A 13,865-nucleotide genomic window follows, 5' to 3' on the forward strand; every position below is an offset into this window, starting at 1 on the left:
ATTTTGAGACGTTGTCTATCAGAACTTTTCTTGTAGTGATCTCCTTGGACCTTTGTACAGGTGACATAGAGGTACCCCTTTGTGACACTTGGTTGAAACATATGTAATGCAATGATAATCCATGGAAATCCGAGCTAATTATGACAAGGTGCGAGCACTATTGGTATTCGATGCATGAGGCTTGCAACTTATAGGAGGTTTTATGCATAACACATATTATGAATTATTACTACCGTTGACAAAATTGTTTCCATGTTTCTAAAATAAAAGGCTCTAGCACATGTGTAATCCCTGCTTCCCTCTGCGAAGGGCCTTTCTTTTACTTTATGTTGAGTCAGTTTACCTACTTCTTTCTATCTTAGAAGCAAACACTTGTGTCAACTGTGTGCATTGATTCTTACATACTTGCTTATTTGCACTCATTATATTACTTTGTGTTGACAATTATCCATGAGATATACATGTTGAAAGTCGAAAGCAACTGCTGAAACTTATATCTTCCTTTGTGTTGTTTCAAAACCTTCTATTAAGAATCTATTGCTTTATGAGTTAACTCTTATGCAAGACTTATTGATGCTTGTCTTGAAAGTACTATTCATGAAAAGTCTTTGCTATATGATTCAGTTGTTTAGTCATTATATTTACCATTGCTTTGAATCACTTCATTCATCTCATATGCTTTACAATAGTATTGATCAAGATTATGATAGTAGCATGTCACTTCAGAAATTATCCTTGTTATCGTTTACCTACTCGAGGGCGAGTAGGAACTAAGCTTGGGGATGCTTGATACGTCTCAAACGTATCTATAATTTTTTATGTTCCATGCTAGTTTTATGACAATACTCACATGTTTTACATACACTTTATATCATTTTGATGCATTTTCCGGCACTAACCTCGTTAACAAGATGCCGAAGCGCCGGCTCTCGTTTTATGCTGTTTTTGGTTTCAGAAATCCTACACAGGAAATATTCTCGGGATTGGACGAAACAAAAGCCCACGGTCTTATTTTGCACGGAGCCTTCCAGAAGTCTGAAGAGGAGACGAAGAGGGGACGCGAGGCGGCCACCCCACAAGGCGGCGCGGTGGGGCCCCTGGCCGCGCCAGCCTATGGGGTGGGCCCCTCAGGCGCCCCCCGACTCTGCCCCTTCGCCTATTTATTCTCTCCGTCGCGAAAACCCTAGTACCGAGAGCCACGATACGAGAAAAGTTACCGTGACGCCGCCGCCGCCAATCCCATCTCGGGGATTCGGAGATCGCCTCCGGCACCTCGCCGGAGAGGGGAATCATCACCGGAGGACTCTACATAATCATGCCCGCCTCCGGATTGATGCGTGAGTAGTTCATCCTTGGACTATGGGTCCATAGCAGTAGCTAGATGGTTGTCTTCTCCTCTTGTGCTATCATGTTTAGATCTTGTGAGCTGCCTAACATGATCAAGATCGTCTATTTGTAATGCTACATGTTGTGTTTGTTGGGATCCGATGAATATGGAATACTATGTCAAGTTGATTATTGATCTATCATATATGTGTTGTTTATGATCTTGCATGCTCTCCGTTGCTAGTAGAGGCTCCGGCCAAGTTGATACTTGTGACTCCAAGAGGGAGTATTTATGCTCGATAGTGGGTTCATGCCTCCATTGAATCCGGGACGAGTGACGGAAAGTTCTAAGGTTATGGATGTGTTGTTGCCACTAGGGATAAAACATCAATGCTTTATCTAAGGATATTTGTGTTGATTACATTACGCACGTACTTAATGCAATTGTCTGTTGTTTGCAACTTAATACTGAAAGGGGTGCGGATGCTAACCCGAAGGTGGACTTTTAGGCATAGATGCATGCTGGATAGCGGTCTATGTTCTTTGTCGTAATGCCCTAAGTAAATCTCATATTAGTCATCATGATATGTATGTGCATTGTTATGCCCTCTCTATTTGTCAATTGCCCAACTGTAATTTGTTCACCCAACATGCTATTTATCTTATTGGAGAGACACCACTAGTGAACTGTGGACCCAAGTCCATTCTTTTACATCTGAAATACAATCTACTGCAATCACAGTTCTCTGCTGTTCTTTGCAAACAAACATCATTTTCCACACCATACGTTTAATCCTTTGTTTACAGCAAACCGGTGAGATTGAAAACCTCACTGTTAAGTTGGGGCAAAGTATTGTGATTGTGTTGTGCAGGTTTGACGCCGGAATCCCTGGTATTGCGCCGCACTACACTCCTTCACCAACAACCTTCACGTGGCCTTCATCTCCTACTGGTTCGATAACCTTGGTTTCTTTCTGAGGGAAAACTTGCTGCTGTGCGCATCACACCTTCCTCTTGGGGTTCCCAACGGACGTGTGCATCACGTGCCATCACCTGGTCACTTTGCGTCGCCACGCTAGAGGTGGTACCAGAAGCATTTTTCAGCCCGGCGGGCGCAAACGGTCGCTCAGCGTCCGTTTGTATCGCGCCGCTGGAGATGCCCTTACTACTTCTCATCAGTCATTACTATGGGGTCTTACTGGCTAGCACATGAGGTGGTGTGCTAGGCAGCCCAAGTTCGAGCCTCGCCACTCTCTTAATAATAATAAAATACCATTGTGGTTCCTCCCACTGTTGGTATCGTTTTTTATGACATGAGAAAAGACTATTGGGATGAACAACTGCAGTTTTGGTCCGACCAGAAAAAACTGTGCATCTCTACATATATACACTTCCATCAATTAAAGGGTGTTATATTGTGATCCAAATTTATTCTAAAGAGAGGCTAACTTCTGATGAGCGGAGCGAGACCCATCGCCGGTAGGTTTGGGACAAAGCAGAAATATATGGCTACTGCTGAACTTTGTGGAGATGATTTTTTGCATTAATTTGTTTTCTGACAGTCAAAGTGCAATATACCTTACTAAAAATCAAATGTTTCATGAGAGGACAAAGCCCATTGATGTCAAGTACCATTATATTCGCGACATTGTTGCTAAAGGTAAACTGAAGTTATGCAAGATAAGTATTCATGATAATCCTGCTGATACGATAACAAAGCCAGTTCATGTTGTCAAGTTTGAGATTTGCTCGAACTTGGTTGATATAACTGTTTTGCCCAAGTGGCTGTTGCATGGCGCCAGCAAATGTTTTTCTTTGTTGTTTAGAAGATTATTGAAGTTCATGCTACAAGGTGGAGTTTGTCTCAAAGTGGAGTTTGTTACATTGTGATCCAAATTCATTCTAAAGGGAGGCTAACTTCCGATGAGCGGAGTGAGGCCCGTCGCCGGTAGGCCATACGACGTGCCCTGCAGGGACCAGTTGTTAGACTCGTGATTCTACTATGAGATTCTACGACTTTATGATACAAAATAAGTCAAATGGTCCTACGATTTTACTACATAGAATCTAAGATTTTACGATTCTAAAAGTTAAGATCCTACGGGTTACGATCCTACTATAGAGGTTCCGATCTGATTCAGAATCACGGTTCTGACAACTTTGGCAGGGATGGCTGCTGCCCCCCCCCCCCCCTCCCGTGGTACGGATCGATGCCACTGCCTATATATACCTCTTGTAAGACGCTAGCTAGGGTTTATCAGATTATAAGATAACCACCGACGTTTGTAAACACTCTCCGATATAGTGAAATTTTGCTGGCTGGCGTTCGTAGTTTTTTTTCCTCTGTGTTGGAGGGGTTTTCCACGTTAAAATCTTATGTCTCCGCTGCGTTTTCTTTCTCGTTCTTTGTTATTTGTTTGTCGCGTTTATAACAAAGGCGGCAAACACTACATCAAGAATGGGATTGAGGGTAGTAGCATCATATGCATCAGCATGTTTTGGAGCTTCTTAGGGGCCAAAAGCGTCACTAGCTTCCCTTTTCCTAAAAAGTTCTAAATAATCAACTATCATCATTGCTTAGTAATGTCACAGCTGTATAAGGTCAATAGGGAGAGGTTGGCTCTTTCTCTATTTTTCTCAAGGTTTAAAATAGCGGCGGCCTTCTTCAAACGCTATGGACGCTATATCGTGTTAATAGCATGCTATATTTCAAATAGTATTATGAAAAAAACTCATATATAGCCTAAAAATAAATCTTTTCCGCAAAAATGAAGAATATATAGTCCAAAAATGACTGAACCATACATACATAACCAAATACAAAAACAGTTCTCCAATTTTAGAAGGCTACATAAGCATTCCACAAGGCAACAACCTAGTATAAAATAATTAATTATTAAGAATCATCAGCATTAGCGATATTATCTTCCGATTCAGAAGAGGAACCAACAGATTGCAGATTGCAGTTCATCACCACGAAAAAGTAAAAGCTACTTCTTCCTTTATTAAATAGGAAAACTCGTGCTCTTGGGCCAATAGGCTGGAAAAAATAGCGTGCTAACACTATAAAATTTTAGCGCGATATAGTATGCTATTTCTCTAATAGCGCCATAGCAAGGAAAATAGCTAAAATTTTGCGTGGACCCTCCAGATATGCTATAGTGCGCTATCATTTAAATCTCGACAATAATGGTTAAATACAGTTATGTCTTCATTGCTGAGATCTCGAGAAGACTTGGTATTACATCTATCAATGTTTCATAACTTGTACTTCAAACTGAACCATGCTTGAGATACCACTGCAACTGTGGTTTTGATCCTTTGTTCATATGTAAATACTTCTGAAAATTTGAGGTACCCGCTACGGAGACACTGCAGAACTTCAGTGGGGCCACTAGTATGATTTCACAACATATACTTTTAGCAAGAAAGTGCTTCAAATTTCAACTGTGATAATTTGATCAGTAGTGGATAATGAAATAGAAATGCAGACTTAAAAGCATATACTTAGCCAGAAAATTCTTCTTGGAATTTCACCTATAAGAATTTGGTCGGTAGTGGATAGTGAAATAGATATGCAGACCTTAAAAAGCATATAATTAGCCAGAAAATGCTTCTTGGAATGTCAACTGTGATAATTTGGTCGGCTGCTGATAATGAACTAGATATGCAACAAGCGGTAACATGAATCCTATAAGATTTAAGTATTTGTTACATTGTGCACTTGGATATATATTTTATATGATCCATGTGCCAAAAACATATTACGTGCAGCAAATCAACGATCATTAAAAACCAATGCTACATGGTGTGAACTTTTATTTATTATAGTAGTGTCATCGTTTCGTGGGAACACAAATTTCTGCTTTCGGGAATCATAGCAGTGACTATCCAATAAATATCAAACAAGAGAATCATGGTACCTTGTTGAAGTTAAATACAATGTCACGCTCACTGACATTCTTGAAGGAGAAACTGAATTCGACACATGGGAGCATATGATCCAGCCACCGGAAAATATATTTTGAAATATTAAAAAATTCAAACAAAAAATTTCATGCTTACGTATCGACATTCTACGCGCGCACATCAAGTTTTGCAAAAAAATCGACATTTTTTGTGACTTCTGTGAAAAAGACAAAAAACATCACGTACACAACCTTTTTTAGATCGAAATTTATCCTGAAGGAAGCATCTATTCAATGTTTCAACAAATACTGTGACAAGATAATGCTTCTTAAGATTAGTTGATCACCTCAAAGAGTTTGATAAAGATCTTAAAGTGACAGAGACAGGCGAAAAGTGATAAGTACTTCACCAAGCATTAGATGGACAAAATAATGCATGTTAATATTGTGTGCTAGTGCAGTGACATGCATAAGTGTTCGGGAACAAACAGAATTTGAATTGAAAATACAGAACAGAGAAATGTAAGCAAATTGTATATCAATATTGAATACTGAAAGAACCATGGTAATCAGACAAACATCCATGAGAGGCAGTAGGCTGGGATTGTACCAAAACATGTCAAATAATGTGTAGCATGATAACATACTTAACATATTTCGTCCCTAATGTATACCTGTGAAGCCTCATCTTCCATTGCACATGCGTCTATCAGTCATAGTAACATAAGAAACAATTGTGCTGATAAGAGCATCTCCACTTGTCTCCCCGAACAGGCCCCCGGCGTGCCATTTTTTCATCCGGACGGCGAAAAATGGCCCAGCCGCGCCCCCGGTTCCTCGTTTTTCGTTGGATTTGGGCTTTCATCCATCCGGCGAGCCCACGCCAACCCCGGCCTACCGGGGAGCGCTCGGGGACTCCGGACGAAGCGAAAGCGCGCGAAACGGCGAGAAATCTCTCCCGCGCTTTCGTTTCGTCTTCACCGTGCCACAACTGCTCATCGATTTTCTTGCGGACAAGAACATCATATTCTGTGGCGCGGCAATCCACAATGATGTGAATATGCTGCAGACCTACAAAATTATTATTCCATCTCCGATCAACCTCCAGCAGATCCTACAGAACCCCTTCCCAAAAAAGAAGACTCCGAGTTTGTATGATTTGGTAAATCATTATATTGGGACGGGTCTCGAGCGGAAGAAGAAGTTTAATTATAAGAAGAACAAGGCGCCGAAGACCGCCAAGGAATTAGAAGAAGAGGCACTGATTTTTGGATGGGGCGATTTTTCCTTGAGCCATAGGCATAAGCAACTGCAGTATGCCGCTCTCGACGCTCGCCTCGGCTTCGAGCTGGGTAGGAGGCATTTTCGGGCACTTGGCTACAATAGCCTGATGGATCTCCTCGGACTTAATATTTATGAGTAGATGCATGGTGGTGTGGTGTGTGGTGTCGTGTGTGTCTTCTATGTATGAACATATGAATCGTCGCGATCAATATATTAAATCTTTCTAGTATATTGTTATTTAAATTCCTAACAGTTTTCTAATAATAATGGACATATTATTTGAATAATGCATATTAAATTCCTCAGACTTTTCTAATAGTTATGCATATTTAATTTGAATAATGCATATTAATTCCTCACAATTTTCTAATAGTTATGCATATATTATTTTCCCACTTGCGGTTTAAATATTTAAACATATTAATTATTTGGCTATATTATATGAATAATGCATATATTATTTGATAATAATAATAATAAATGAATAAAAAAAATATTATTTCATATTAAAATTCCTCACATTTTTCTAATAGTTATGCATATATTATTTGTCCACTTGCGGTTTAAAGATTTAAACATATTAATTATTTGGCCATATTATATGAATAATGCATATATTATTTGATAATAATATTAATAAATGAGTAAAACAAAATTATTTCATATTCAAATTCCTCACATTTTTCTAATAGTTATGCATATATTATTTGTCCACTTGCGGTTTAAAGATTTAAACATATTACTTATTTGGCTATATTATATGAATAATGCATATATTATTTGGTAATAATAATAATAAATGAATAATTTTTTATTTCATATTCAAATTCCTCACATTTTTCTAATAGTTATGCATATATTATTTGTCCACTTGCGGTTTAAAGATTTAAACATATTAATTATTTGGCCATATTATATGAATAATGCATATATTATTTGATAATAATAATAAATGAATAAAAACAAAATTATTTCATATTCAAATTCCTCACATTTTTCTAATAGTTATGCATATATGATTTGTCCATTTGCGGTTTAACGATTTAAACATATTAATTATTTGGTAATATTATATGAATAATGCATATTATTATTTGATAATAATATTAATAAAAGAATAAAAATAAATTATTCCTTATTCAAATTCCTCACACTTTTCTAATAGTTATGCATATATTATTTGTCCACTTGCGGTTTAAAGATTTAAACATATTCAAATTTCTCACATTCGAATGCTATATTATTATCTTATGGTAGTATTTACAACAAGGTACAACCACATTCGCGGGAGCACGGCAGGAAAGAACCGAGAAGTTAAGCATGTTGAGGGTGGAGTAGTGTGAGGATGGGTGACCGACTGGTAAGTTACCAAGTAATCTGTCGTACACCGGAAGGAGAGGGGGCGTCACGATTCGTCGGAGGAGCCCTGGCCACCGTTTGCGTAGCGGGCGAGCATCCCATGGGGCGTAAGCCCCCAGTTCGTCCACCGGCAGACGATGCGCTTGCGCGCGCTCTCGGACCGGTTCCATTTTCGGTGCTCCACCTACGAGCGAAAAACGGGGGGCCGCGGCGGCGAGTCTCCGCCGCCCAACCGACTGCCTCCCCTCGTGGAGCTTACATGGCTAGCCATGTGGAGGTCGCGGTGGAGCGAATGCGGAGTTGGCGGTGGCGAGATTTCTCATCAGAGGAGGTGGAGGAAGACGGCGGAACGGCGGCCACGGAGGGGGGAGTAGGGTTTAGAAACCGAACTTCCCGCCGCAGCCCGTTTTAATACGGACGCGCGTCACATTTTTCGGGCCCCCGAACTAATTTTACGGGCTAGGGCTTCGAGTTCAGGCTCTCGTCTGGGTCATTTTTTGGCCGAACCCGTAAACTCAACGGAAAAATACAATTTTGACGGGTTTTATGTCTATGTTGTGTTAGAGTTGCTCTAAGTTGTAACGATAGATACATGTTCAGTTAGCATATTGCAGATCTGCAGCGCAAGACGAGTGTTTCTATATAAAAGGCAGAAGAATGTACAAACACAGTCCAGAACAGAAATCTCCATGCACACTAATTTGGCCTTCTTTTTCCATATAAAGAGTCACATCTTGTGTCCTGGACCTCCTGGTTCCCTGCGTTGGAATATCGGCTGCCGTTTCAGAGCAGGCCCGAGATTAACCGGCGCCTCAGACTCCTGGATGTAGACTGGTAAGAACGTGCCAGAAGCCCAGCGCTGACGCCGACGCCGAGGATGATGCCTAGGCTGATGCCGACGCCGATTCTGACGCCGGCGGTGAACCACGAGAGCTCGCTGTCCTCTCCTTGCAGGCCAGCCGTTCGCGCGTACAAGCTGTCGAGGTCGACGTCGTCAATGCCCGGCTCCGGTTTGTAGCACCGGTACTCCGATAGTTCCTGAGGACAAGATGCAGTTCAAATATTTAGCAACAGCTCTGCAATTCAGGATGTGATTAAACATTCTGATTCTTTTTTCGAAATGTGATTAAACATTCTGAATGGATGTCTGGAACTACCTGTCGGTCATGCTTCTGGTCAGCCTGCGGCGTTTCTTTCGCGTCCTCGGCGTGCTCGCCGCATTCAGGGATGGGCTCCATGAAAGGCACCTTGACCTGACGCCTCCTCGTCCTGAACCGCAGCTTCATCGCCTTGGTGAAGACGATCGGACTGCCCCGGAACAGACTGGCCACGTACACCTCGATCATCGGCGACTTGGCGTCCTCCTCGCCGCCCTTCAGAAACCCCGACCCGCGCTGCATCGAGACCTGGCACTTCATCACCCAGCACCCGTTCTTCTCCACCCCACCGAAGCCATCCGGCACGTCGCACATCTCCATGATCCCCACGAGGAGCTTCTCGTCTTTGCCGACCCGGACCTCGAACCGCACGCTCCCTGCCATCCTCACGGTCTCCGTGCTCACGAAGGTGGCCTCTCGCGACGACGCCGCGTTGACGCGGTCTCTGTGGAGTGGGCACGAGACTTTGCCGTTGCCGCTGGTGATTGCCCTGTCGCCGATCGCTTCCAGGATGGTGTCGGAGGTGAGCGGGGTGTGGGTGATGGTCAGAGTGTCCAGCATGGGCTCGTTCAGCTCGCACCTGCTCAGCTTCAGATAGAAGACTCTCAGGCTGAGGCAGGACGATGGCTCCGGCGTCAGCTTGGCACCCTCTGGCTCTGGAATTTCACCCATGTTCTTATTCGAATTGGAGGCCTTGAGGGATTTGAGCAGTCAGGGTGTTGGCTTATCAGATTATTCCATCTGCAAGAACACAATTTTGTTTGTGCTGGTTAGTTTTACAGTCAGTACTTCTGAATAACTGCACCATGGAAACATTTGCAATTCAGAAGAAGTTTCTTTTATGGCTGATGCATCTCAAGACCGATAATTGTGTACAAGAGGATACTGGATGGACATCTATTTTGCAAGGGAAAACATACAGAAACTTCTCAAACGGAACACATCAAACATGATTAATTCCTGAATTTAACCGGAGGGTGCAGTACTGCAGTGCAAAGGTTTCTCTGAATTTCCTCTTATTTACGTTAGAAACTAAGGAAAAAAAACTACTGATGAATTTTATAGCATGGTGCAAAAAGAAGAGGAAGATCAATCGAAATCACCCTTAATATTAGGATCAGCACCTCTATACTCCAATGGTTACAGAAACGAACTAACAGAATCACAAAGCTCCACTAGCATACAGAAGCAGCTCCGGGAGAACCAAAGATCAAGACACGGATTTGAGAGTTTGGAATACAATTCTCATAACCAGATTAGTACCCAAACAATGAAACCTTTGTATTTCCAGGAACACCATTGAAGAACTCAGAGTACACTGAAGAAGGGACAGGATAGGATCACTTACCAGATTGAGCTCCTAGTCCACTTTTTGAAACCAACCGAATCGCCTCTCCTTCTCTCGCGTCCTGTGGGGTACTGCAGTGTCCTAATAAGATATGAGCATGGAGAAGAAGCTTCCGCTCTCTATATACGAAAATATTTTTGGTTGGAGCTGAGCCCCCGTAAATCCCTCAACTGACACCTCACACAATGGGCACCAACGTCCAAAAGCCACCTCTTCATGCCTGACTACATAATTCCGTATTTCCGTTCGGCAATATGTAGGATGGGGAAAATAATAAATATAAATGGAAAAGAACTTGTATGCCCACTTATTGTTTTCATTTCATTTTGCATTTTTGTGCACGTAGCTCCTTAGTAATGCCGTGGATAAATGTCCTTGTGTAACTGATTGTGTCATTTAATTGTGGGTTCAATTCTCATTTATGTTTGTATATTCAAATGATTATTTTGATTAAAGAAAGGCATCCAATAACTCTTTTTTTAGGGAATAACTCTGATAATTAGTAACATGGAAAATGAATGGTTTACTGTGGTTCTAGGTCTTCCATGTGATCTTGATGTCGGTGTCATTTCAAGTGGTGCAAAAAAGATGTCAATTACAGCCATGTAAATAAAAGACATGAGTTTGGGTGGCCAGAAACAAATCCATCTATAGCCGTCCTGTTGGCCACCTTGTGCTCAAAATCTCAAATTAGGTAATGGTTACCTTACGAGTCTACATCAACTATCTCTACCCACATATTTTTTGCTTTGATACAAATGTATACATTTTTCTAGAGGTCATTTGACTAGAATTTTTTCCCACCAGCTGCTGGTTGGTAAGATCCCATGGTGAACTGACCATCACCACTAGTCAGGGCTTGAAATGACAACAACACCAAGATCACCTATATGTGGATGAGATGTGAGTATTTGATTGCTTCGTGTCAATTAGGCTTTGTTTATTTTTAGTGTATTTTTATGTGTATTCAAGAAATTGCAGGGGGTTAAACCCATCTAGTTTAAGATTTTGAAAACTCCTCAATAGTTCGTTTACCAAGATGTTTTTGGATGAGATATTTTAAAAATACAAACCCCGTTATATTTGTGTAGACACTCCACGGTACCCGTGGATTTTGGTGCAAGGGTATTTGAAAGAGTTTCACCAAATCCCTTTCCGATTCCCTTGGGAATGAAATTATAACCCAAATAATCAAGGATTTATGTTTTTACAAATAGTCCCGAGGTACCATATGTTAAGAACACCTCATGTCATTGAAATTAGTCATGTATATGTATAATACACTTACTTAAAGTATGGTTTCTTTGCAAGTAGTACTATAGAACAAATGTTATGAACCAAAGTACAAAGTTCAAGATATTTTGGATGGGTCTTGCGAATGAAGAACAAATCTAGTTCACGGTCCGTCCTGGCATTTGTCAATATCGGCTACCTTCATCAAGTCTTCATTGCTCCGGTTCATTGTGTCGAGTTCCAATAAGTCACTGATCCATTGTCCACTAAACCTAGCTTCTACCAGTTGGCAAGCTACTCCTTTTCCACAAAACAGACCTGGAGAAATCTAAAACATTTCCGTCAACTATCAAGAAGGGTAATATCTAAAAAAAAAACTATCAAGAAGGGTAATAGTAGTTTAGAGGAGAGACTTGTTGATGGGGATATAGCCCACGAGGCCTATCACCAGAGGGACTCATCTGGGCCGACTGGCCTAAGGGCCTCACTCGACTTGCTTGGCTGACTAGATCTGGAAACAGTGCTGGCGACTGGGCTTGAAGATAGCCCAGGAGAGTAGTTACATGGCCTATTAGGCCCGTGAGTCGCTAATCGACTCACCATATTTGTAAACCTTAACCGGGGGTGCTCATATAAACCCCTAGCAAGGAACCCTAGAGGGGTGATTCCACCTTCATCCTACATGCGAGTCGCCATAGTCGACTTGCAACACCCCATTGTAATTCTCCAATCAATACATACGAGTAGGAAGTAGGCTTTTACTCTTCGGAGGGGTTGAACCTAGGAAACTCCGGTCTTCGTGCAATATCGATCCTTAGATGGCTACATCTCCCGTGCTCCGCACCTCTCATGTGCTACCCCTTGTAGCACCTGACGTGGCCATTCCCACGACAGTGGTGTCCACCGTGGGGTGTGGGATGTTAAGCTTCAGATATATGGAGAGACTCTACTCGCCAATCGTCCGACCAATCGCCACCGGAGGATTCTTCCGATTCTAGCTGATACTTTCGATCCCGAATACCAGATGTCGTATTGTTGTTTTTCCTAGAAGATCTAGGTTTATATTGATCCTTGGGAAGCGAATTATGTGGTGATTTACTCAAGTAAGACCTTGCTAACTTCTGAAATCTTCATCTCATTGGATCTTCGAGTTTACTTGGGCTTTTTGAATCAATGGATGGAGATAGCACATGACTAAGGTTCATGCAGTTGTGCGTTCATGAAGTGGGATAAAAGATAATAATAAGCGTAATTGTGCATAATCAATTCAGATTAGATTCTTGTGGGTGAAACGTCCTTATATACTTATAGACTCCAATCGTGTTGGTTATCTATAGACTATTGACCAACCCAATCACTCAAATCACGCTGGTTATGAAGGATTATTAAGTGCTAAGCACAGACCAAAGTTTTAAGATTAATGATGTCATCGTTATTCCCTAATTGGATCCCAAACTATCACCATACTCCCCTACTATCACTAGGTTTCGCAAGAAGCATCATATTACCACTAATCTCACCTCATTAAGTCGTTAGGGTCTTGGATACTTGACAAATCCTAGATTAAGGTAGAAGATAGAGATACAATCATACAAATCTGAAATGAAAATTAATCACACCACCCATGTAAAGTTAGATGCACATGATGTTGCGAGGCTAGACCTTAACCCTCATCCCGTGAGAACTACTCACACATGATAAGATCAACAATCATAAACATTTTATATAAATTCTTAAGATCAATATCAAATAAAATCTTAAAATTCCACCAATTGTGATGAGATCAAGAGTACAAGTAGAATCTATGGCTAAGGAGAGGGGGAGGATGGAGATGGTGATGAAGATGGTGGTGAAGCGGCGGTTCCCCTCTCCTCGGATGCGATTTGGTGAAATAGATCTCAGGTGGCTTATTTTTATGTCTCTCTCTTATGGTTCTTGTTTTGAGGTGGTGATGCTGCTAATTATATATAGTGAAGGAGATATGCCCTAGAGGCAATAATAAAGTGGTTATTATTTATATCTTTGTGTTTATGATAAATGTTTATATATCATGCTATAATTGTATTAACCGAAACATTAGTACATGTGTGATATGTAGACAACAAAGAAGTCCCTAGTATGCCTCTTAAACTAGCTTGTTGATTAATGGATGATTAGTTTCATAATCATGAACATTGGATGTTATTAATAACAAGGTTATATCATTATATGAATGATGTAATGGACACACCCAATTAAGCGTAGCATAAG

General features: G+C 41.2%; 1 protein-coding gene across 1 annotated transcript; it reads right to left on the bottom strand.

Moving 5' to 3' along the window:
- Positions 1–8,449: 8,449 nt before the first annotated feature.
- Positions 8,450–10,593, bottom strand: LOC124695337 (uncharacterized protein At1g01500-like). Its single transcript, XM_047228193.1, has 3 exons — positions 10,383–10,593; positions 9,035–9,775; positions 8,450–8,915 (listed from the first exon to the last, which is right to left on the bottom strand). The coding sequence occupies exons 2-3, from the start codon at positions 9,704–9,706 to the stop codon at positions 8,661–8,663; spliced, it is 927 nt and encodes a 308-aa protein (XP_047084149.1). The 5' UTR covers positions 9,707–9,775; positions 10,383–10,593; the 3' UTR covers positions 8,450–8,660.
- Between the last annotated feature and the right edge of the window lie 3,272 nt (positions 10,594–13,865).

The sequence above is a fragment of the Lolium rigidum genome, chromosome 3 (genome assembly GCF_022539505.1).
Source record: "Lolium rigidum isolate FL_2022 chromosome 3, APGP_CSIRO_Lrig_0.1, whole genome shotgun sequence".
NCBI classification, from domain to species: domain Eukaryota; kingdom Viridiplantae; phylum Streptophyta; class Magnoliopsida; order Poales; family Poaceae; genus Lolium; species Lolium rigidum.